At 37.3% G+C, this 27225-nt stretch overlaps 2 protein-coding genes across 5 annotated transcripts in view; one reads left to right on the top strand and one right to left on the bottom strand.

The window, feature by feature from the left end:
- Positions 1-14233, bottom strand: part of LOC134539143 (uridine-cytidine kinase-like 1) — a 40580-nt gene extending 26347 nt beyond the window's left edge. Inside the window, exons 1-5 of the mRNA XM_063380901.1 lie at positions 14119-14233; positions 8551-8675; positions 6765-6935; positions 6206-6312; positions 5941-6111 (exon numbers count right to left, since the gene is read on the bottom strand). Of these exons, the coding sequence (XP_063236971.1) occupies positions 5941-6111; positions 6206-6312; positions 6765-6935; positions 8551-8675; positions 14119-14171 (627 nt within the window). The 5' untranslated portion in view covers positions 14172-14233. The remainder of the gene's footprint in view (positions 1-5940; positions 6112-6205; positions 6313-6764; positions 6936-8550; positions 8676-14118) is intronic.
- The window catches only part of LOC134539151 (dynein axonemal assembly factor 11), a 56498-nt gene continuing 43001 nt past the window's right edge, over positions 13729-27225 (top strand). For 3 of the 4 annotated variants that reach the window (XR_010076274.1, XR_010076277.1, XM_063380913.1), the window contains exons 1-6: positions 13762-14301; positions 14827-14841; positions 15015-15182; positions 15314-15488; positions 15558-15736; positions 21797-21887. Coding sequence is in view for 2 of the 4 variants with exons in the window: in XM_063380913.1 (XP_063236983.1) it covers positions 14265-14301; positions 14827-14841; positions 15015-15182; positions 15314-15488; positions 15558-15736; positions 21797-21887 (665 nt within the window). In the remaining 2 variants the exon portion in view is untranslated. Of the gene's footprint in view, positions 14302-14826; positions 14842-15014; positions 15183-15313; positions 15489-15557; positions 15737-21796; positions 21888-27225 lie in introns of all 4 variants that reach the window. The other variant, XM_063380924.1, reaches the window with a different exon arrangement.

Below are 27225 nucleotides of genomic sequence, written 5' to 3'. Positions count from 1 at the left end.
ACCAAATCAACCGTCCACAAAGTTTAATGTATTTATAATGTAGCTAACCTAACCTAATTGACCATTAGTATCCTTTTATAAACACCGCCATATTTATTTACAATTAAGCTAGGGATGGGACGAATCCCAATTTTGGTCGAATCCGAATCCTTGTTCGAATCCGCAGTGTTTGTCATCGAATCTCGAATCCCAGTCCCACACTAAACCACACCACATGTTATTAAAAAAAATCTCACATTTATTTTAAAAAATTACATAGACCTATGTATTAAAAAAAATCACATGTGTATTTATAAAATAAGTGCATAGTGTATACACCTGATATAAAATAGAGACAAATAACCTCAAAAACCACAAACATAAGTTTGCATCTGTCTAATTCTCTGTTAAATTAATCCTTCCTATGTTTTCAATAAAATACGTTTGTATAACAGACACCATTTAAAAAAAGTTACGTTTTTTTCTGCAATGTTATATTATTGAAGGTTGGAAATGATCGAGTTATGCTAATTGACAAAATGCAGCGTAGTTTATCTTATGTTTGTGCTATTTCCGTTACCTTAATAATATAGTTTAGGTATACAATTTTCAATTACTACCGTATTTACTTGTGTATAGTGCGCCCTTGTGTATAGCGAGCACCACGATTTTTGCAAAAAATTCCAAAGAAAAAAATTTATAATTTTTTTTTCCATAAATAAATTTTACTAACATTTTGTGGTACCTGTTAAGTAATTACTTATGAAACAAATGATTATTTACATTGATGTGTGGTGATGTGTCAGGAAAATACTTAAATTAAATACTCTTCCACATGAAAGCTAAACTTTTGTGGCATACAGCACCATCTGAAACGACACCAGCAAGCTAAACTCTGCTGTGTAAACGGAAGATAATGAAGCGCTGTATCGTCACAACTGGTACGGGCAGGAATGAGGAAGGGAGGGAGGGAGGCAGGCAGGAACGGGACTATGACCATCAAGTAATCTTGACAGTTGACAGGACTAACAACCACCACTCCCGTCAAGCTACGTTGCTAAGCTGGCGCGGAGGACTAGATGACTCACAGGTAGCTGCTGGGACGAGGAAGTGAAGGAAGTGGGCGGGGGACTGGTGATAACATGCTCTCTCTCTCTCTCACTCTCTCGCTGGAGGTGACAAGTGGCGAAGTGACATTTCTCCACCCGGCACTATTACTAGCTGCTGCGCTGGCATTCTGTAGAGAGGGAGGTCTAAAAATAAACAAGAGAGACCATGATGTGCGAGCTTGCTCTCGCTTTCGCACGTGTGTGTGTGTGTGTGTGTGTGAGCACAGTGATTTACAGCGGAAGGGGAGGGCCATACTAAAAGGGAATGGAGAAAGAGATAGAGAGAGAGAAAATGAAGAGTGTGATGGAAGAGAGAGCTTTCAGAAACGCACTCTCCTGCAATCTTTCCCTTTAAACTTCAGCCATCACCCGGCAGTTAACGCCTCCCTCGTCTCCCCCTCTCAACTTTTTTTCTCCTTTACTTGAGGGGAAAAAAAGGTCGCGCTATATACGAGTATATACGGTAAAACTCTTAAAAACCCACCTCGAATCCTACGAATCCATAGGATTCGGTATATTCGACGAATCCAAGATTCGAAAATCCCATCTCTACAATGAACCAAAAAAAAAAAAAAAAAAAACCTGAAGATGCACATTCATGCGTTTGGCTCTCTCGTCTGTGAAAAGAAGGATTCCCATACTTTCATCATAATCTAGTAAAGATTGTTCTAGTGCCTCACATATAGTAGTTGGATTTGACGAGTCTCTAAATAAAGTCACTCAGAAGGGTCAAATGGACTTAGTTATTAGGATTTGGGACGAGCAAAATAGCTGTTAGATCACAAGATACTTTTCTTCTGCGTTTCTAGGGCATAGTACATCAGGAGATCTGTTGAAGGCTCTTACCACAGGATTAGTTGGAATCGAAATGAATAAATTAATTCAGTTTTCAATGAACGGGCCTAATGTGAATGTTAAGCTCTTAAGGCATTTAAAAGAGACACTAGTGAGGGGTCCTGGAGAAGCTTCGATTTTGGACATAGGAAGTTGTGGGCTGCATACTCTACATGGTGCCTTAAAAACTGCAATAAAAACCACAGGATGGAATATTGTGGAATTTTTGTGGGCGTTATGAAGAAGTGATTATACTTCACTGACAGGTTGCACTTTGTTTCCATTGAAATTCTGCCCGGTGTGCGGGGTAGATAATACAAAAGTGGCAGAAAGGGCAGTAGCAATATTTCCTAGTATTGGAAAATATGTTGATGAGATTTCCAAAATGAAATCTCCTCAGTGCAGTAGCTTTACAGTTGTGTCTGAAGCATTGAAGGACAAATTATTGCTAGCGAAAATGACTTTTTTCCATTCACTTGCTGCAACCATAAAGCCATTTTTGATTGACTTTCAATCAGATGCACCCATGGCTCCTTTACTATATGAATCACTAAATTCATTGGTTCTCGGAATCATGTCGAAATTTGTGAAGAAAGATGTGCTCGAGTCTTCTACCAAAGCCACTACTGTTGATCTGTTGGATAAGAATGTGTTCTTGAGTGCTAAACATACTGACATAGGTTATGGTACAAGGAATGCCCTACAAAAGACTAGGAATATTTCACAACTAGAAATGTTACACTTCAAAAATGAACGTAAGAACAGTTATCAAAAGTTGTGTGAAAAAATGTTTGAGCGCTCGCCACTGAAATACCCCATTACGGAAGGTATTTCGTGTTTGGATCCCGCTGTTACAGCACGGCCAGCTGTGCAAAGAAGGCGTCTTAAACATACACTAAACATACTTGTTGACAAAAACCTGCTATCTGGTCTCAAGGCAGACAAAATTGATTGTCAGTTCAGGTCACTGTGTGAAAAAGATGATGTTCAGGCTGCATCAAAAAATTTTTCTATGAAAGATGATAGACTTGACAGCTTCTGGATGAAACAGTTACTCTTGGTGCAGGATTCCACGGATCTTTTGTCTTTTGTAAAACTTATATTAATTTTATCTCATGGAAACGCTAACATAGAACGGGATTTAATAGAGAATCTTAAAGAGGAGTCCCTAGTAGCTTAACGACAAGTGTATGATGGAATTGTTGCATCTGGTGGCTTAGACAGTTTCGTGTCCAATATTTCCAAGGACATAATACACGCTGCTCGTAATTCACATGCACGGTATAAGGAAGCTATGGCTCAACAAAAGAAGGATTATGAATCGAAGAACGAAAGTGAAATGGCAAAGAAGAGGGCAGTAATATCTGCAAAAGAGCTTGCTGCCAAGAAACAAAGAATAATTGATGAAGCAAGAAAAGAAGTAGAACTGATAGATGAGGAATTGAAAACACTTACCAGCTGAAAGAGCTTCATTATCATAAATGTAAATTTTAGTGTGCATTTGAAATTGCTGCAATTTGTAACATTTTATGCTAGTGTGTATTTAATTAATTTTTATTTGTTGTTTGTGAAGAGACATAAAATAAAACACAGACTGCAGGTCATTGAAAGGGAGGCTATAATGTAAAGTGACATATTTAAAATGTATTATGTTATTTAACGAACTTCCGTATGTATATAGGCTAATGAAGAAAATACAGCAGGTTGCTAAAATGTGAGTAATCTCTTTCTATAATATTAAATTATTTCATCAAAAGTATGTTTTTTTGTAATTGTAAATATCAGGGATATTTTGAATTTTTAATCAGGGAAATCAGGGAATATTTTTGGTAACTGTGAGTGGCCACCATGAACACACATCCTGCATTCACTATCTCCCTTTCTGTTCTGGCTATTGTCAAATGTTGTTTCATATCTTATCTTCCTGCTATTACTAATAACTACAACGTAAGTGGGTATGTAACTTTAAGGACATTTATTTAAGAACAGATGATATTAAAAACCTATGTATCTATATAACACTCATTTTTGGAGCAATATGCGTAATTAATAAACTACATAAAATTTTTTTGCAATACAGTAAGTCCTCGGTTTACGTCGGGGTTACGTTCCTGAAAACCGCGACGTAAATAGAAACGACGCAAAATGAGCCATGTTTCATGCCACCGGCCGACCACGGCCCAAGGTCGGCCGGAAGCGCTGGCATACAGACGTGACAACGGGCAATTTTATCAGCAAATGACAACCGACAGCGTGGGAAACAAGTCCAACTAGTACTTCTCAGCTTTATAGAATGGTTATTTAACCAGCTGCTTTATTATCTTTATTGATTGAAATATAAAAACAGATATATAGTCGTTTGGAAGACATCTTATGAAGAAAAAATCATAAATTGCAGTGAGCTGATAGGTACTCTATGCTGTAGGCCTACAAACGCATTTAATCACGATAAAGTTAACAACGGCACGTTTAAAACTCCGGCCAACTCAATGATATCATAGCGACTGAAGTGTAGAGCTGTAGCAAACCGTATGTATTCGTTACTGAGTAACGGGTGCGGCATCTAGTAACGAGTAACGAAACGTTACACACGAATGCATTTCGTTACTCACATTTTTCGTATGTTTTACGCATGTGCGCGCTTATTCGTTACAAAGAACGATAGAACGATGTTTGTTTATTAAGAAAAGTATAATTTGGAAATTCGTTTTTACTGTTTATTAAAGGTATTGTGTGTGTAGACAAAGTTTGAGATTGGAACAGAAACAACGTAAGAAATTATTTTTTACAAATTATAAATATGTATGTTTTTGTTTTTTATTATCGCGTATTTTCACGTTTTTTGTTCTTATCTTAAAATAGATATTATAATAAAGCTGCTCTAATGAGATTTTATTGTTTCTTGGTTAACAAAAGCTGTTAATTATCAAATACTTTTAATTGTTTATATTCGATTTATTATTATTAACGCGACATCATACTGTACGCGTACGAAATACGACTCGATTCGTTGCTGTTACATAACATAGCATGTTATGCAGTATCAGAAGTAACGAGTAACGATACGAAAGTAACAAGTACTAATTGTTATAGTAACGAATACATACGGGTACACTTTTTTTAGTTACTTTTACACCTCTACTGAAGTGCCAAGGAGTTGGACAAAAAGGGGTAGGAGAAAATGCTGTGTCGTTGCGGGAAGTAGATAACACTTCTACGTGTGAGATACGTGGGTGGCCGAGCGGGCGGGCTGGTAGTATTGCATCACCGCGCGGAGAGCAGGAAGCGTCCCTCATGATGTATGATAAGATAAGGCGGTGAACGTGTAGCTTACGCTACATAGCATAAAATAACTACAGAAGGAAACAAAGAATTATAAACGAATTATATACGGTTTATTGGTTAAAATAAAGATTTACGGTCATTGTAAACGACGTTATTGTGAATCGGCGACAACTTAAATTGAAACACGAGTACTCAAACATTAGCGACGTTAATCCGAAACGACGTAAATCGGTACGACGTAAATAGAGGACTTACTGTAACTGAATACGTCTGCAGTAGAAAACAATTGAATATTACATTTAAAAGCTGTATATAATAAGATGCTGATAAACTAGAATATGTAAGGTTTAAATTATGGCAGTACTAACATCACTGAAATAAAAGTAACAATAATTTGATATCAAACTTACATATCTAATATCATAAGATATGCAAGATAATATTACAAGGTAAATGTACATGTCAAGTGTAGGTATGCGAATGAATGAGTTGAAGGAGCCACATCATGAAAGCATCATACAAGATGTTCTTGCAAGGTTGTTACACAAGACTGAATTAATAATTAAATCTTCAGTGATAAGCTGTGAGCCTGCTGTTTCCGCTCAGACCAGTGAACACTGAGCTTGTTCTAGACATGCAAATTGCGATCAACCTGTGCCTTGCTCACACGTCTCCGGCTCACGAGGATACAGACACACATTTGTCCAACCCAAGCACCGCTTGCACAACTGACCGTCTTGGCCTCGCGGCAATGCGTCAGGAAGTTGTAGACGGGCACCTCCACCTTCTTGCCCTCCTTGAGGCGCTGCAGTGTCTCCCGCAACAACTCAAAGTCGAACGCATCCGGGTGGTCGAAGTTGTACTCGTTCCTTGCTGCCATCTCATGCTGCTTCTCGTTGAGAACCTGCAGCCCAGGCCAAGAGTTCACATCACTGCTGTGCTCTAGAGCTACTAGCCCACCAGTGTCTCACAGAACTGATAGCATCGCAGGCATCCACCTTGTAGAAGGAGTCCATGCTGAGCAGCGTCACCCAGGCCACGTTCAGGCTCGTAATTATCTTGGTGGCGACCGTCGTCTTGCCCGAGGCACTGCCCCCGCAGATGCCTGCACCCACGCCATGCATATCACATTTCTTTTGACCTTACCATGCACCACGTACCTGGGGTTCTAACCCACACTTAACATCCACCAAGTCCATCTATAGGAATCCAAAACAGAACAAGCAAATTGTTCCATTAGGGCAAAAATGTTTTATATTGTTGCAGTCTAATAAGGACTAACAAGGAGGAAGTAACTAATTATTCCATTAAAGTAACTTCAGACACAATAGCTACAAAAGAACACAATAGCTACACCAGACCATCAACATTGACTTAGCATGTGCCTTAAGTCCTTTAATCCGTGGCTCTAATATTTGAGACATCTAAGATGATGGAACAATGGAAACATAACTTTTTTAAATCTAAAACTCAACACAAAAATGAACTAATTCAAGCAACATTGAAACAGTCATGTTTCACAATGAGCAGTACTGGTGGACTGCCAGCATGACGCACCGATGACAAAGGGCTCCACCTGGATGCCGGCCGAGTTGTACCAAGGTGGCCGGCCGGCCGTGTAGATGATCTTGAGGTCGTTCTGCAAGACGCTCTCCTTGGCCGTGGTCTTGGACGCCTGCGACAGCGACGCTGTTCTCTGCCGTCGCGGCCGCGGGGACTTGAGTGAGCCTGCCAACAACACACCGCACCACTTGTCTCTCCATGCCTCGCCATGTTCGATTACAACTCGCAAGACAGTGTGATATGGCAGATGCATCTAACAGGCTCTTTATACAAAGTGTGTACAAATAAGCGGTGAATCGATTACAGAAATTATTTCGGGACTTTTTGAAAAACTTTTCTTAGAACTCTTTAATATCACAGGGCAATTTTTACATAAAAACAAAATCAAATATAATGCAGGCAGAAGTTCTTTTTGGTAGAACGTGCAATTTTTTTGGAGATAATTCCCACACAATGTAAGCTGACAGTGCAACTATATCATGGTTTGTACCCTCTTGTGGAATCAAAAAGTAAGGAGATATTAAGAACTCCTTAACCACAATAAGAGGTAGAATAAACATTTGTAATATCACATAATATTCAAGAAAATAATGTTAAAAGGAAAATTAATTCACAAAAATAATTTTGTTGGTTAGTTGAATCCTTACAGATAAGCACATAATGTCCTGTATTATCTCTGGAACACATTTCTAACCCAAGCATAGTGTCTATCGGAGATTTATAGTCCTAACATTCAATTTGATCACTAATGACAATTACTTTACCCACATTTATCCATAATTTGCACACAATAAATTTTTAATGAAGGAGTTTTTAAAGATTATCAGTGAAATTTAAGGACGATTTGGGCATCTTATTCAATTAAAGACAAATTAAGGCCTTTTTAAGATACTAAGGAGGTAAACAAACCCTGCATAAACTGAAATGAGATGACAAAAAACAGCAATGAAGTAAGCAAAAAGCTGCTGGCAATTAATGTTCCCTGATTTCCAGTGCCATTTAGGTATATTCTGCGGCACTTTGTGAACAACCCTTCAATTTCGTTATTTTTTCGTGATTTCCAGGTCTCTTGTAACCTGTACACACCCTGCTATAAAACTACATAAAAATAGGTCAAAAAGGTAAATCACTAAAAATCATAGAAGTAGTTGGAATGTTGAGCGCTGATAAATGCTGACAGCTCAATGTAACTGAAGGAAGAGAGACACAGGCAGAGTTCTAGCGATATGATTGCTCGTGTAGAACCAGTTCCCAGTCTTATGTGATTGAGGCCTGGGTTCAAGGAGATGGTAGAAGACTGCACAAGTTGTGGAGAGGGAAAAGTAAGATAATAGTTTTACATTGCACTTTTGTATACTAAGGCTCAAGGCAACATGCCCTCCATGATTATGGTGGGCTTCAATCCTTTTGGGTTCAGGCTTCATGCTTGTTAGTTTGAATATCAAACCTATAACCCACGATAATGGCCAACGAGGACCCTTACTGCTGTTTTCCTCCGACACAATGGGGACACGGCCGTGCCGGATCATCCAACATCAGTATAGTGCTGCTCTTTGGCTATGACAGTGCTGTAACCTGACAGTCAAGGTAAAAAAAAAAACTGTATCCATTTGAAAAATTAACCAAAGAATGCTAATAAATTAAAGAGTCCCGACTTTAGTTTAAATGCATGACTAGCAGTGCCAAATTATTATTAGCAAACATAAAGCAATGTCAAGGTCATAAGCACAGTCAAGTAACTAGCAAATACATACTTATTTAGAAGAAGCACTAAACTAACCAGTGGAGGGTGGGCGCGGTGGGGGCGTGGTGCAGTCGGGGGCACACACGTCACCCCTCAACCCCTCCTGCTGCTCGTCGTCCATGAGGAACACAGTCTCCTCCCCGTCCAGTTCGCACCCATCACTGCATGCACAACACACACTCGTCCTCGTCAAGCCTGAACAGCCTCTAACTAGAAATACAGAAAATTCTAAAATAAATTTCTCCAAATGGAAAATAATATAGTTAACTGGAAAAAAAATTATAACCAGATAAAAATATTAGTAATGCAAATGCAGTAAGTGTGTATGAATTGGATACAAAATTGTGTGAGCTTAATAAACAAGAACACACAGGATATTACTTAGGTTGTTATTGTAGTCATGCAATACTACAATTGGTGCATTTGGCATACATATAATGCAATGCAATTTGAGATCAGCAGAGGACAAATGCTATGTACTTATTTGGTGGATACAAAGTTGATAAAAGAATTCAGTGTTTGAGTAATAAAGTACGTAACATTTAACAATAAATAATTCATCAGTAAGGACCAGAGTCGAATATTCGCTCATGTTTTCTTCAAAAAGCTACTCTATTGGCAGCAGACACATAACGTACCAATTTAGTCTCAGTTACTAAGTTATTTATTTGATTAATCTGTTTTATTAAAAGTATTTTTACACATGTTCTAAAAGCTGGAAACAAATGGTATTAAAAATTAAAAAAAAAAAAAAAAAAAAAAACCAGCTCTCCTACAAATATTTAAAATGTTTAAAAAAAACCTTGCTCAGAATTAACACTGAGAAGTAGCCTCAAGCAAAAGTAATGATCACAACAAAATAAAACAGACAGGTCAATATGTTACTCATCCGTTCAGAAGTGAAAATTTAAAAAACAATTTAAGACTGAATATAACTTGCTGTTGACACAATTAATACCAAGTTAACAATTTAAAAACAAATAAGTAGGTACGTAAATAAAACACTGAAGTTGGTATAGACCAAAAAAATTGTATGAGTACCTATAGTGAATTAGGTGAACAACAGATTATGGAATATGAAACACTGACATAGAAAACACACTCAAAGTCTACAAAATGGCTTTGTTAATGTAGGTACATATTTTATATTTCTTTTAACTAATTCAAGACACCTGCATGACTTTCGTGGCAATGACCTGCAACTTTTGTTGTACCAGTCCAATATATGATAAAAGATACATGCAGGATAAACTTTAATTTGTTTAAAATTTATTACGCAAATATTATTATCGTAAAAAACTCTTTTTTCTCTTATCATAAATTTTTTTATTGGTATACAAATTAATTGTTAAAATAAACCTCCGGGACATTACGTTTCTAACATAAATAAAAAATGTTTATTGCCAGATCCTTTACGTATTAACTAATAAGAAAACAATGTAGTGCCACTCTATGCCAGTAGGTTACTAGTTTCACATTCACTTGTGTTGATAGCTTAGAGCTTTCTGATAGTGGTATCCAGTTTACTTTAGTTCTAAAATGTATCCAATAGTTTGATCCTAGTATACTCACAACTTTATTTTTAAGCCATTGTTAATTAATTAGGTAGGTATTTTAAAGAGTTCAACAACAGTTTAAGGCCTTGGCACAATGAGCAGATAGTCTGTGGAGCTGACCGCCTGCCGATGCTCTGATGTCTAATTGGCTAAGCTGCTTGTCATGTAATAACAGATATGCAGCAAGCAGAACCGTTCCAATAAAATTGGTTAATTTTTATTCAGTCGGCATAAGGATCAGTTGCCAACTAGTTACCAATCAGCACTGTGGATGCTATTGGCAGGGGCGTAGGAACCGGGGGGGACAGGGGGGATGTGTCCCCCTGAACTTTCTGGGTGGAGGGGACTGTCCCCCCCAACTTTCTAGACCGTGATATTTTTATTTTATAATATTTTTCTGCCCAACTATATTTGTAATTTCTTCACTCTCAAATTTTATCTTAAGGAAACAATAATAATTTTAACATCGATGTATCCAATGGTTAGATACAAAAACTGCTTAAAAAGCGCTATTTTGCACTTTTAAAATCAAAATTTTCCGGTGGAGGATCCCCTGACCCCCCGTCTTAGTAAGAGGGGAATGGGTTTACATGACATCAAAATCATTATTTGTCCCCCCCAAATTTATGAACATAGCTACGCCAATGGCTATTGGTCTATTGAAAACAAGTCAAAGGTGTGAAAGATGTGCAGTGGCACAGTAAAAAATAAGAAGCATTCATTTCTAAATAAATGAATTATTTGATTTTACTTATTATATTAAAATACAAACATAATGAACATGAAAAACTAAAACTCCAATGAAATGCATACAGCAAAAACTAATAACCACTCATAATAATTCACTATGACCTATTGTATGACACATGAACAGTGTATCAGGAGTTCCATGTGATTTGGGAAGTAGTTTGGATTGGCACAACAGTCTGCAGTACGATGATTGGTAGGTCAAGGACTCTTCATGCTAGGATTTCATATTCTTGAATTGGCTCAGAATTACTGATATGAATGAAATTTTTACATCTCCTGGCTACAAAATCCAAAAAAAACAACAAAATTTAACAAAATTGTCTAATATGAAGTTCAATTACAAAGTTCTAATATAGGCCACAAATTCACAAGGGCTAATTGAATGCTTGGTAGGCAGACTATAACGTTAGTGTTTAACATTTGGGTCATTCCATTGTTACGGACGGGACAGTTAGACCTTAAAAATAATGTTGCACACTGTCTCAAATATATTATTTAACCATTTTATCAATATCTGCAGTTAGTCACCCTTAGTACGTATTATACAACTTCCAATTGTTGATGTACGAGATAATTATTAATTTTGATCCTTGAATTATACATCTTTTTGGTATTGTTACGGACGGACACATTTGGACAGGACGGCAAAGGTGAGTTTTTCACCGAATATTTTCTGTGAATAATGAAGTGATTTACATCCAGTTATACACATGGTACAGGTAATACACATGGTATAGTAGTAGTTAGTTCAAACATGCATAACCTCCTGAAATCAGAACTTAGTTTTAATAACCATCAATAAAATGTTTTTGAGAGAGTGACACGTTACGGACGGGACGTTACGGATGGGACAAAAGTCTGAATGACAATAACATTCTTAATTTAGTACTTTGGCTTAAATAATTTTCTTAATGAACAGAACATAATTACATTTAATATTATCAGCAAATATGATGCTATTAATTGTCCATTTTAAAGTTATTTTTGGCCTCTGAATCAAAGAGGTATACTATTTATTTTCTGAAAATCTTTAAGTGGTTTTTATTCAATTAATTTACTATTTAGTATATAGATAACGAGAAGTTAAAAGTATACTATACTGACATAAAAAATTAAGTTTTAAGCAACAGTTAAAATGTTTGTTAGTGAGTGACCTGTTACGGACGGGACATGACCTGGGACAAAATATAATTTTCAATACCACCTTACTGAACATAACAATTTGTTTTAAAAGTTGAAACTCCTTAATGAACACAACACCAAAAATTCTAACATTATCATTCATTTCAGTATCGTAAATATTTTTTAAGTTCAGAAAAGCGGATTCTACATAATCGCAGGAATTATCTTTTCAAATTTGTAAAAAATCCTATCTCCAAGCGGTTTTAACCCAGGTTCTGGAAGTAAACCTATCACTTCTGAAAAGTTCACAACATATTTCTTCCTCGTATCAGTTTTAAAAAGAATGTCCTGGTATCCATCGCGTACAACCTGCTCCATGTAGAAAATCTCAATGCTGCCATATTCTACTCCTACCTGGCTCACCACTACATATTTATGTTTACTCTGCCCTACTTGCTCAATTAGTAGGTACTGCCCTCCTGGAACATTGTTCTTGGTAAGCTTCTGCACAACACACTCTTCATCTGTCTCCGAATCAGTGTACACTTGAATATGGAATTCGTTCCTTGGCTTCAACTCTCAAAGTAAAGATTTTTGTACATTACATGCTTCTAAATTTGTTAATATTATTATAGAAATTCTCATGTGAATGTTGGTTATTAGCATATGTTTAGGTAAATTCGCAATCATTTACAAAAAACAACAAAATTATTACATATTATAATAAATCATAAAAACGTTACGGACAGGACAAATCTTAAAAAAGTGATTTATTAGTCCAGAAAATTAATAATCAACATTAAACTTTGAGGTTCTCTTAACATCTAGTTGTACTATCTAGTCATGTATGATAAAAAAATACTTGATTAATATTTTATGTGTATAATAAACTTTCTTACTTTTTTGTTACGGACGGGACACCATCAAATAGGTCTTCAAAAAACACTAGCTGAAACCTCTGAAAAATAACTTTAAACCACAAAAACCATACAGATGGAAGCCAAATGAACTGGTCTTTTCCCTCCAAAACACAGCTGTTAAAGAAAAACATATATAGCCAATGTTAAAGGAGCCCCAATTTGACTTGTTTATATTATAATACATGGTAATTATTATGTACCCATTTTAAAATGAAAAGTTATGTATGAAAAATTAAAAATAATCCAAAAATGTATACATTTCTGGTTAATTAAGGATATATTGGGTAGTTATAGTCTTATAAAAACATTTTATGTTTTTTTTTAGTTGTACACAATTTGGTCCTTTTTGGCATGGAATAACCGATTTCTGATTCAAAATTAGGCATAAACTTTGATTCTAACAAGGCACTAATGCATAATAGTCTGGATGTGAGATTAATCAATACTAAAATGTAAATGCTAATCACAAGTCAAATACCCAAGTCATTGAAAATTTCATAAAGAGCAATAACAATATTCATTAGTGTGTGTGTGTGTCTATAATTTTTATATATATATATATATATATATATATATATATATATATATATATATATATAAAGGTTGAAATTAATTTTCAAAGTTACGCGGCATGTGTGTTATATATGGTCAACTCTTTAAAACAAAAACTGCACTAAACATCGATACGGGCAAACAATAAACATTGGACCAAACACAAAGAAAATCTAAATAAATTTAAATACAAAAAAAATAAATAAAAATGATTATAATAGTAGTGTGGTCTTTTCTCTCTTTCATCAAATAAGTATTTATCATAAAATCAATAAACCCACAATATAAATTTTATGATAGGATCACCGATAAGTTTATTAAGTTGCGCATCCTGTTCACGAGTTTTTTTTTACGCGTTCGTGCGGTGCAACGTGACATTTGCGTTTGGAAAATTGTTTCATATTATTTGTATTTTCTCTACTTTCTTTATCGCCTAATAATCTGAACTTCTTTATAGCGCTCTGAAAACTACTGCACAAATAAATCAATAAACACCTGACGACAATATCCTTATGTATCGAGATTTGTTACAACTACAAAGAGCTTGCACATGTGGCAAAAAAAACTACGAATATGGACTTCGGATAATGTAGAAAATCGTTAAACTCAGTATTTCGAAAACCCTAATAGTGTTGATACGTAATTTGGATACATTGCACGCGAGTAAAATATTTTTGCTTAAATATATAAATTTCATTTCCTACCTTTCGGAACTTGCTGAACTAGGAGGATCAAACTGCTGAATCTTGGCTGCCATTACTGACAAATGACGAACGTCTCGTTTTGTTCAAATGACGGACGAACTCAGGCGCAAACCCTTATTACGAATTGAATTGAACGCACCGAAATAATGTCGGAAATTTCAACTAAAGATGTTATCGTCAGAAGTAAGTAGATTTTCTTATTTTAATATTTTTCCCATCTTTATGAAAACTATTTTTGACGAGTATGAGATCATTTTGATCAATATAATTGATTTAAACAATTTTCGTGTTCTGATAAACGAAATGATGAATTGTATTTACTGCATTCACTACTTTAATTACTATGCGTAAGTTATATACAATTTCGGACCTACTTGAGCCGTAATTTTTATCCTTCCGCCATAGCCCTTATGACATACATGAACGGTTTTTGTCACACGTAAAACGTGGGGCATATTTACTGTCCCATTATTAACTTTAGAATGAAAGTTACCTTCCAATAATTTAGTACAATTAAAAATTACATTAGGTATTCAGTTTTAGCATTCTCTCTTTAGAAATGTGGCAAATGTTGCCTGTAGGTTTCTTAGTGTATTGCCATTCCTCCCACCCATACAATATTTTACTAATTTCATTTAACATCAGTCACTTGTAAGGACAAAACAGTATTTCATCCTAATGCTCTCTCTCCTGTCATGTCATCATCAGCACTTGCCACTAAAGGTACCTACATTATGACATGCCTGACTATACTTTTTGAAAAGTTGTGCAGTAGTATTCAAAGAAATTATTAGTTATACCAAAATTGTTTTCTCTGATTATGCATTTCAGTTACATTGCAGCAAGACCTGTGTTGGTCAAAGGAATATTGGCATGTGTGAGTGCTGGTTGCGTAGTCACGGAGGACCTGGTGCGGCGGCGCAGTGAGCACAATGACGGGGATGTTTGCTCCCTGCAGGAGCTCTCTCTGGCCCAGGAGCGCGTTGGCAAGATAGAGCACCTGCAGAACTGGTGCCGTGACCTGCGCATCCTGCTGCTCCAGGACAACCTCATACAGACCATCGGTATGCCTTGCAGCGTTGTGTTGCCCCAGGACCTCCAAACTACCATCTGTGTTTGGTTTATATAATTGATGGGGCATAAGATGTAAGACATTTACACCCAAGTGTGAGTGCCACAGCTGGTCTGCTTGCAGAGAACTTGGGGCGCCTGAAGCGACTACAGTACCTCAACTTGGCAGTGAACTGCGTGGAGCGCATTGACGGACTGCACGGCTGCGAGAGCCTTGGCAAGCTCGACCTCACTCTCAACTTCGTGGGCGTGCTGAGCAGCGTGGCCAGCCTGCGCTTCAACCCCGTCCTTCACTGCCTGTCAGTCTCGCACGTCCCTTGTCTTGCTCGCCCGGTTCGCCGGCACGCTCTGACGCTCCACTGATGCAGGTATTTGACTGGCAACCCCTGCACTGACTACGAGGGCTACCGCCAGTACGTAGTGGCAATGCTGCCCCAGCTCACGTCTCTCGATGGTCAAGAGATCTCCCGCTCTGAGAGGATCGCAGCGCAGCAGGCTCTCCCTGCACTAGAAGGCATGATCCTCAGGCAGCAGCGAGATTATGCAAGTAAAGCACTGACAAACCTGCTTCAAACATGTACTTATTCTATATATAGAAATCCAAGTATATAAATTTTGAATGGTATTATGAACAGCATGTTGAGTATTTGGTCGCCTCATCTATATATGAATTAATAACATTATGACCTGGAAGTTGTTTGCCGAAAATCTGTTAAAATATACTTATTTGCCACAGTTTGCAGCAACCAAAATTGTACCAATGTTGAGTGCCAGAAACCCAAATTGAATTACAATGCAGTACCAAATAAATTAATTATCATTTTATGCATACTGGCCAACCGTCTCTTAACAACGTAGTTTATGGCTATATGATACAATATTTTACAGAATGAATGGTCCAGAGTCCTTCAACAGTTGCTATATCAATCTAACAATGTGTGAATCTACCGATAAGGTTCTAAAAGGTTGTGTTCAGTCATAAAATTTATATAGTGTTGACAATTACTCTAATTCATCCACTGGTTTCATTTTAAAAAAAAAAATACTTTATCTGAGTTTATACTATTATTTATTAAATGACCAAAGTATACTAAGTAGGGATGGGCCGGTCGAATCCTGGAATCCCACCGAATCTCTAGTATTCGAAAGATTCGAAATTCGAGGGAAAGATTCGGGATTCAAGGAAAAATATTGATGTAAATGTAGTACTTTAAAAACTTAAATGCTTACAATTTAGATGGCCTGTTTACGTTTTCCTTGGAACACATCCTATTGAGGTACAGTAGAACATCGTTAATACGTGATGGTCAGGACCGAGATAATCACGGATTACCGAATTTCACGGATTAGCGATTAAAAGCCCGGAAGGTCTTGTCAAACTTCTCAGACACCGGCGTGCAGCTGGGTTAAGGCCGTTCACGGTAAGGGCCGGCCGTCTTGGAATTAGTGTCTCGGCTTAAAAAAATACAGCACTGCTTAGCCATTAGTTCATGGTCATTTACAACAGCCGAAGAGAGAAAGATAAGATCGTGCTGACCTTGCAGACCCCCCCCCCCCCTCTCCCCTTCGTACAGCCAAATGCCAGCCAGAAACGTCACTCGCCTGGCGCCTGCCGTGCGTTGGCGGGCGGAAACAAACAAAGGGAGACGGGAAGCAGAAGTCATGACATCCCCCTCAAGTTTAAAGAGTGACAAATGTGACAGCTGAAAGGGGGGCGACACAAAGGGTCCGTACAAACAGCGTTGCAGAGTTTGGCGGCCCACGCGATGGCTTGTAGTGTTTGCCGGCCGCCGGCCTGCGTGACCTTAATTTTAAGCGCTGACAATTTTTACTTCTCTTTTTTTTCTTTTTTAAATCGTCCCGGATTATCAGATTCCCGAATTAGCGCATCACGGATTAACGAGGTTCTACTGTATTTTACTTTTAATTCGTTATTATATAAAAAAAAATTATGAAGCTTGTGCTGATTTGGGAAACTTACTTTATATTCATGAACATGGATGCATTGTCGCTACATTGGCATTAAATAAGGCATAAATCACAGATGTATTCTCAGAATATGCTAAAAAATAAAATAAAGCACATTTAGGATCTAGACTAAATATGAATCTTGTTTTTTTTAAAAAAAAATAACTTTACTGAGAAATCTGTTACTTAGTAATACACCAATAATGCCGACTTTCATTACAAGTTATGGTCGCACATGTAGTAATAACAATGAAATAAAGAATGACAAAAATTAATATATTATACAATTATTATTTTAATCGCAATTCAATTTTAAATATTCTGATACATGTTATATTTATGAATTTTTTTAGGACCAAGTTTGGTTTGTGTAGACTACCAACGTTAAAATATGTATTATCTGAGAATTCCATGATGGCCAACCAATGAATTTGTTAGCCAATCATTTTTAACAACATAAAAGATAACTAATATTAATATAAAAAATTTTAATGGGTAAACTAGAGAAAACACCCCGTCACTTTTAACTTCGGGCATATTAATCACTATGCTTTAGTGAGGCTTAATTGTAAAATACGCACGACAATATTTCTTATGGACTTAAACCATTGAACCCTTGATGGCGCCTTTCAGTTTGCATTAAATATTTCAGGAAAGCGTTTACCTTCATTTGGGACTTTAAACAAATGACAAGTTGGTAACTACAAAATATTGTTCCGTCGGATGTTGATTTTCGTTTTCCGATTTCCGTGGATACATGAATCACTGTACTCACAGATAATGCCTGAATGCCTTAAATCCACCAATTCGGATTCTACAGAAATTGATGAAGTGACCAGATTTTAACTTGATCCTACAGTTAACCCAGAAATAAACATCCTTGAATACTGGAAAACTCAGTCTGCGTGTTCACCCAGGCTACATAAACTGTCCAAAAAATATTTGTGTTCACCACCTGCGACGGTGTTCTCTGAACGTTTGTTCAGCACTGCAGGAAACATATGTGACCAAAAACGGAATCGTCTTGATCCAGACCGTGTCAAAATCTTTGTGTTTTTTAAATAAAAATTTAAAGGTTAAATAATTCTGCATAGTGTTAAATTTTTTCTCTTAACTTATAAATTATTTTATAACTAACCCTTGAGAACTGGATTCGGATTCGAGGGGTGGATTCGAGGTACTGTTTGGGATTCGGATTCGGGATTCGGATTCGAGAAAAATGGGATTCGAACCATCACTAGTTTAATCCAAAATAATGTGTATTAACAAATCCAGATTTCTCTACTAGAACCATTATTCATGTCAGTAAGTTTAAGGGAGTAGTCTTATTGATGGCAGAGACCTATGTGCAATATGGTGAGCTTGGTAGGATGATGCTAGGTCTCAGACCTTACAGATGCGTAGCTAGTCAAGTGACTTCTGGTAGAACCTGGATCCTCTGTCTGCACTTAGGCAATGTCGGCTCGCAGGATTCTGCACAGGAACCTCGGCATTGCTCGATCCCGGGACCTTGGTCAGGACCCTCAGCTATGTTGTCTAGCTGCTTCCAGTAGTACTACTTCAGTGACTATTCATAGTTTCTCTTGATGTGGGACTTTGTCGATTTACCCATGTTAATATTTAGTCAATATGCTGGTATGCAAATATTACTCCAGCTATTCTAATATTAATTTCCGTCATGTGGGGAAGAAGCAATGTTCGTTAACTTATTCTTCTTCATCATAACGCTTTAACATCGTTAATAGATTAATCCATTTTAGGACCCCAAGTACAGATTATATAATTTAAATATAAATCTTCTTCGAATGAACTATGTTTCCATAAAAATTTTGAATCACCAATATGAATCTCTAATGAATGCTTATAATGGATAGCTTCCAAGTCTTGTTCTGGCCAAATGTTCAAATAGAATGTCTACCTGTTTATTAAGTCACGACAGGTTTCATCTCTGAAGACTAATTTCAAAATACTCCGTGAAAACAGCTGTTAGTTGCTGATATGGTGACCATGTATACTCACCAGTCAATCTCAGCCCTCATTAGATTACTTACTAGCATCAATTAACCTACTGCTATAAAAGACATAAATGATATAATTTTCTCATACCTAACAGTAATAACATATCCGACAATCAAATGGGACTGTTGTGAAGGTTCACAACTGAAAATACTACACATACTAAAATAAAATCTGCATTTCTCAATTTATTCTCAAAAGAAATGAGACTTCCTTTTGTATTTAAGTGCAACAGCAATTTCTTTATACACAAAGAGTAAACCTGAATTTAACATAAGCTATTCTAAGCAAAATAGTTTGTGAAACACAAAGGAAAAAAATCTTAAAACCTAATAAAATGTATTAAACATAAAAAAACCATTAAATTGTTACCATAAATAGTTCTTGAGTACAGCTGTTGTATCAACAATTTATGAAAGTGTAAGTAGGTAGTTGAAACTTAAAAAATGTATTAAAAGTATGTCTTTCATAACAACTGTTTGGTAGGTATTCCCAGTGCAAAATTGAAACTTTAAACATATTCAGGCTTACACTTTCTCAGTTTACACCATGGTTATGACACCAGAATATTTCTGCTACAGTAGGACTATTGCCCATCCTGCCCTTTGGCAATTGTTCAAGTAATACCTCATGCGCCAGCAGCCAGTAGAGTATTTTGCTGAGAGATTTCTTACAGGGTACGTGGATAGTTTGGCTGGTCCTCAAACATATTGGCCTAATGTTGCAACTACTCCATTGCTCTTTACTGACCTTAATACTGACTCGTCGGGATGATATCCAGGTTTTTATCTTAACCACACAAGAACTGAGGTAGTTAGATGGAATAATACTTGCTTTCAGTTAAACTTCTTTACTCACTTAACATAATCACACAAACAAACAAAAAATCCCGAGGGATATAATTATTAACCAATGTCCCTCCAACGATGGAAATCAATTCAGTTGAAATTCCGGGAGGCTTATAAAAAGATAATATGTTTTTAGGTCTATTGCATTTAAATCAATGGATAAATAATATGAAGGCCTCACATCGTACAAAACACATCTGTTGCATTGAGCCGCCCTGAATAACAGTCACCGCAGTTCCAACTATTAACCACCTTACATATTTTTATAAATGCAATATAAACCCATAACAAACCACTTTATCTTACGAAACGTCAATAATGTTTCAAAGCAGATTTATTTGTCTCTTAATTTTCATAATTAAAGGTTTCTTACCAGTTCCATTCAACTCATAAGCACTTCCTGTATGGTAGCCAGTTTGTATATATTGTCGCGTAGCAGAATTTTCTCAGGGTTTTGGAAGTCAAATTTGGGGACTTTACTGATGGGACTCTGGGCTAGCTCCTCTGTTCAGTGCAGCACAGGTAGCGTAACCTTGCAATTGGGACATGGGGATGGGTGGTGCGCTGCGGGCATGCAGATGTTACATATTCTTTTGTGGTTTGTTTGTTTGGCCGTGCGCTTGCGCAGCCATGAATCGCGGTTATTAGGTTATGCTTGCGCTGCAGGCCACGCAGAGTGGCAGCACGTACGCGAGGAAAATGGGGGAGGTTGGCTCAGCTGTCCTGGTTAGTTTTATTTGTAAATTTGGTTTCAACAATCTAGGAGCAGGCCGCGGATGGTTTTTAAGCAACAGCGAAAGTAGGATCGAAGCTCACTCTGGCGGAGGCTATGCCTCTCGTCAGTGGTAACGAGTCCCTGACTTCGTAATGTAGTTTTTGTTTAAGCTCACTCTGGGGGAGGCTATGCCTCTCTACAGTGGTAACGAGTCACATAGTTTTTGATAGTTGGAGGGGCAGAAGAGACCCTTAAATAAAGTTTTAACTTGGTGAATAGAAAACTAGTCCAATGGAGAATTTTAGTACTTAACTATCTAATTATTATGTTTAAGATAAATTATGGTTTTAGAGAAGATTAATTTAACTTGTATATCACACGCAAGAGTTAAGGTGATTTTTTCTCTATATAAACTGACTTGTCTTAATGTAACTGTAATTTACTACTGACAATGCAATCGTAGCTGTTTAGTGTTTATTCTTTATTTTTATTGAAGACTGAATCTATTTCAACTAAATATAAAGCCTTAAGATAAATGTGAGCTATAGTTTAATCTCTTTAAAATAAATTTCAGTTGTTCTCTAAACTGTATTAAGATATTTAATAGCTTCCATCAGTAACCACACTGTAATGAGCGTGGAAAAATAGTAAATCTTGTATTCTCTCTCACCCTAGCCAAGCAAAGTGTTTCTTTTGTTGAGAGCTACATTTCCCCCAATTTTATTTGAGAAATATTGACAGAGATGTAGTTACTGTAATAAGGAATCTCTAATTATCACCTTCAATCTCTCTTTTAACTTTTCCTATTTATTTATAAATTGTAACAAATCACGTTACAATATGATTAATAATTAATACTATTGCTTATGCTAGTTCCAAAACATTTTAGTATTTCACCTAATTATTAATAATTGAAACTAAATTCATAACATTCTTACACTTAATTAAACACAACACTTTTCAAAGCTGACGTCACACTGTTAGATGGCCGTTGGCCTGAACACGATCAAAGGAGACATCAGTAACATGGCGTCTCAAGTCCATGATACATGTGTTGCAGTGTTCCGTGCAGCGCAGAAGGAGCGAGCCACCAGCAGGCTGCGGCATGTGCTCAGGGTGTGTCAGAGTGCACACGAGGCAGAGATCAAGCAGTAAGTATGTGCACATTCTACCTCTTATGTGGAACGCACAACTGACATATATACTCTTAACTTTTAAGTATCCAAATTTAACTATTACATCCAAAGCACTCTGTTTTTTCATTATAGAAATATACAATAACTTTTTGATATTCTTGATCACTAACCCAATTTTCATGTACATAATTATAAACACTGGTTTTACTTGCTGTACATGAAGTCCATGATACATGTCTTAACTATTTTAAAATCAATGTCATAGCTCATAGAATGGGTAATATAAATTTAAAATTTCTAAAATAAGGTAACCCATGCAAAGCAAAATCAAGCACATTTCTACAGTTTACAATTCGTATGTAACTGAATTAATGTACTTATTATAAAGTGCATAGTGTGTATTGTATTGAATGTAATAAGTAGGGGTATGCACTTTTCATGTTTATTTGTTCACAGAATTCGAGGTTCTTTTTCTGGAATATCTGTGTTATTTTTCTCTGAAAGGGAGGTTATTTTGACTACCAAAATGGATAACAGTAATGCCAATTTCATATCTCAAGTGTCGTGAAAATTGTTTTAACGCTCAATACACACCAAATACTAACTACTTAATATTAAAAAAGATGACATTCAAAAGGTATAATTGAAATTGAATGTCCAGTATTTGGAGAAGTTTGAAGTCATTTCTCAATTCTTATTTAAATACTTACTGTACTCACTGAATTGTTCACTTCAAACCATTGGCAAACTGGGACCTTACTGCTTCAAAATTATTATATCACTTAATCAACACAGCAAACACTATTTAAAATGAAAGTTTACTTAAAATAAATGAATATCAATTAAAAACAACACAGTAAGTAGGCTACGCTCACTAAGTTATTCACAGCTCAAATCTTCAAAAGAAAATATGACCATTGTTGCAAGTTTTGACTCTGTGAGTGTTGTTCTTCTATCCGTCAACACTGTATTGTACGAAGACAAGAACCGTTCACAGTCAACATTGGCACAAGGGAACCAAATCGCTTCGAAACACTTGGTTTCAAAATCTGGCTTCGTTAATTTCACAACTCTCAAAGCTGTGAGAATGTCTGGGTGATAACATTCTGAAACCTGCTGGTTCAGTGCTGCTTGCAACTGACAGAAACCTGAAGTTATTTCTTCAGTATTCAGTGAAGTAAATCCAAAAATATTTCTAATATTTTCAACCAGGCTTGGGTTTACTGTTGCTAGGATGATATATTTTGGATCCAATGCTTTAAGGCATTGATGGCCCGATATCCAAAAACACGATACCAATACTGATATTTCCAAATTTACCGATCTAATACCCGATACCCGATATTCTGATAATAGGCCTATCTCATTTCTAACACTGATTCTATAAAATTGTGGTTCTGGAGTATTGTTAGAGACAATAATAAAAAATGTTAAATATTAATAAAACATACTTATGTGAATGTATATTATTTTTATTAATTGTAAAATATTGTAAATTCACATTAAATGAAAGCTAATTAAGAAATGTTAGCATTTGAATGTGTTCAGGTGAAAGGCGATTCTGTTTTTTTGGTACAAATTCCACCTGCAGAGCTAAACAATCTTTCAGAATGAATTGAGGCGGGTGGAAAGCCAAGATATATTCTGGCTAACAATTTCAGTCTCGGAAAGGTAGAATTTGCCTTCCAGTACGCCAGTGGGCTGTCATTCAATGGTATGTTTGGTTCTGATAGATACTGTGCTACTTCATTTGATAAACTATTTTCAGTTTTTGAGGCTGTCGGTGAATCTTCAATTAACTGTGAACAAATAACTTGAAGAGCTGATTTAAATTTCTCTGTGGGCTCTTTAACTGGTAACTTTGGATCTGGGCAATTCTCAGGTCGGACACGTTCAGCCAGCCAGTCTACAGCCCTTTCTGCCGCGTGATGATCTTGAAACATCCTGGGAAAATATTTAATTTTTTTTTTTAATTCAAGGCTTTCTATCTATACAAAAATTAACTTGATTTCAAAGTGTTTGTATAACTACCAACTATGTAGGTGGAAATATTGATTTTTAGTAGTTACTCATTTGTGTAAAAATAAAATTTTGTATATTAAACATTAAAGTCACTAAAAAATTACTGTAATTTGATTTTGAATTGAAACAGTGAACATCTTTTCATTAGGGCCTAAATGGTCAAGGCACTAACATACTGGCTGAGTATTATTGTATTTTGAACATTTTAACATCCTTACACCTACCTGTTTTTGTATCGTGGATCCAAAATTATCGCAGCTGCATACACTTAGATGTTATATTCTACACCATCAAATCTACTGTGCAACGAATGCAGCATTTCAGTAATAGCAGATTTCAAACCAAACACTTTCTTTATCGTTAATTTTTGGAGACCTCTGTCAAGGCTGTTAACTAGAGGTATAACATCAGATATCATACAGTTTAATGAACTGAGAGACAGTCGCTTCCTTGAATAGTTTAAAGAGCTTGATGACCTCTTCGGCCAGGGTCCAGTCTGCTGGAGAAAAGTGAGTGTTAAGTCCAGGAATTTTACGAGTAATGTTTTGTAAAGCTTCTTGCTGTTCTATTAGCCTTTCTAACATGTCAAAGCAAGAGTCCCATCTAGTTGGTTCTTCTTTGATGAGAGTGTGTTGTGGAAGGTTGTACTTCACCAGAGCCTCTTTCAAAATTTTTGTTGATGTAACAGACATGTGAAAATGTGACACAATTCGTTTTGCTGCTGAAGTCAATTTTATGACAGTAGACTGATTCATGCACCCATCTTTCACAACCAAATGCAGTCTGTGTTGAACACAAGGAACATGAATGATACAATATAGCAGAGAAAGAGCATTTTTCATGTTTGCTGCACTGTCTGAAACAATTATTTTCACTTTTTCTTCAATACCCCATGCAGAAAGGACTGCCCGAATGTTGTCGGCTATGAGCTCACCTGTGTGATTGGCACCACAAAATGGCATCACTTCTAAAGACAGATGAATGAATTCCCACTCTTCATCTTTGAAATGGGCAGTTATACTTATAATAACCACCAGCACCAGACGTCCACAAATCTGTCATAATTGCAACATGCCCAGCAGCTGACAATATGTCTTTAACTTTGGCTCTAATAGTTTCAGGTAACTCTGGAATTTGTTTACCCATAATGTCCTTCCTTCCCGGCAACAAATAGCGTGGCTGCAGGGTTTTGACAAACTGCAGAAAACCTTCATCTTCTACGATAGATGCTGGTTGCATATCGAGGCAAATCATTTTCACTAGTGACTTGTGTTCCGTGACAACGGGAACGAAAACTTCCAACAAACTTATTCGATAAAATTGAAGCAGTGCCTAGCACCAACATGTGCTTAGGCGGCCATCTTGAGTAGACTGTCTTTTGTTTTTTCCGGTGTCTGGAGCACAGCTTGCTATGAGAAATTCTTCCGCAACACAGCACACACAAGCAAGAAAAGTTGCCCAAATATACTTAGATATGTCCAAGCTCAAACAACAACAAATGTCAAGATATACACAATATAAAGTTACCGAACATCCCGCCCACCTTGAAAGAACAATTTCAACAGTCTTGGGGTAAGGGGCACAGCTTTGTTATAGGTCGGGTAATCAGTCCTTGGAGCGTACGAAGTTGGGCTACACGAACCACTCCATCAGACCCTGGAAAGGTTTTCACAAATTTGGAACATTGAGATAATGAGTGAGAGCCCTCACACAGCATACAATGTTGAGACTTATTTGCTCCTGAATGACCCAGAAATGACTGTGTAGAAGGACGACCATAAGACCGCCAAGACGCAGCCTGAGTTTGTTGTTGGCTTGGCTTTTGACCAGCGTTCAGCCTTTGACCATTCCCTAAGGATTCCAGCACCCGTTGTCGACCTTCCAAAAATACAATAAATTGTTCCACTGTTGTTATGTGGGTTGGATCTGTGATGCTCAGCTCCCAGTCTCGTCTCAGGTTTGCATCCAATTTCCTCTCCAATAAATATACTAGCAACGGGTCCCACGTATTCACCGAGATGCTTAACACCTTAAGGGCAGCCACGTTTTCTTGGATAGCTGACAATAACTGCAGTAATGTGGAAGAATTCCCTGTGGCAGATGGTGCACTCACCAGTGCCGCAATATGGTGATTAACAATCCATCTCTTATTATTATATCGCCGTTGAAGGAGCTTCCACGCAACATCAAAGTTCTCCTCTGTAAGTGGGAGAGACTGTACTAGAGACAAGGGCTCTGCCTCCAAAGACAATTTTAAATAGGACAGTCGCTCCACATTGGTGAGTTGTTTCTGCTTAGCAACTAATGTCTCAAATAAGTTGGAGAAGTTTTGCCATGACTTTATTTCACCTCTGAATGATGGTAGTTTGATGGCTGGAAGATGCACTTTTGGCGAATCCTGAGCAATGGTTGATGAAACATGTGTTGAGCTGGGTAGGGTTAGCTTGGTGAAAGAATCAGAAATCGATCTTATTTTATAGTACAAATCATCGAAGGTATCCAACCTTTTATTGTGGGCCTCTTCGTCAAAGTCGGCGATTTGTCCTGAACTGGTAGCAATTATAAGATGATCCTCCTCAAAACCCTTCCGTATCTGATCCAGGTCCCTGCAGGTGGCTTCCAGTAGCCTGTGCTGAGATGGGTCAGCAGAAGCCTTATCTGCGAGAGTTGACGCTCTATGCAAACGATTTTCCGCTCGTGTTAACCTGAAGTGGACAGCTGTCAAGTCTGCCATTTTATGTTTTCTTGCTGTCAGCGTTGCAACCTAGAAGCCCGCGAACCAACAACAACTTCTTTCTTACGCGGCGCGGGCCCTTTCACGCTTCCCGCTGCCCGCACTGTGCCGCGTGACCCGTTCGTCGCGAACGAACCGATTCGTTCACTCGCACCCCCAAAAAAAGGTAATCGTGACCCGAACAGTTCAAGCAGGTGACCGAGTCTCGAGACCCGTTCACATGACGTCACCAGAACAAAGGATCACTGCATCTGACCAAGACAAAGACGCGCCCGACAGAGTAACGCTTATTGTTCCGCTTTTTCACGTATCAAGAATTGTTTCTCACAAATGTCCGTAACGCTGCTGTGTGGACTGTTAACAGCACGCAGTTACGTTTCTGCACCAAAGTTTTCTTCCACAAACCGAGACGCACACGCACGTGCCGCGGACGTTTATGGCTTCTAAACACAACTGTAACCGAACCGACCCGCCGTAATTATCACGAAATGCGTGACCGATCCGGCCCGGAGGACCAAAATGTTCCGTGACAACGGGAACGAAAACTTCCAACAAACTTATTCGATAAAATTGAAGCAGCGCCTAGCACCAACATGT

Source organism: Bacillus rossius, chromosome 1, assembly GCF_032445375.1.
Source record: "Bacillus rossius redtenbacheri isolate Brsri chromosome 1, Brsri_v3, whole genome shotgun sequence".
Taxonomy (NCBI): domain Eukaryota; kingdom Metazoa; phylum Arthropoda; class Insecta; order Phasmatodea; family Bacillidae; genus Bacillus; species Bacillus rossius.
Note: the sequence above shows the minus strand (reverse complement) of the source record. Positions and strands in the feature narration are given on the sequence as shown.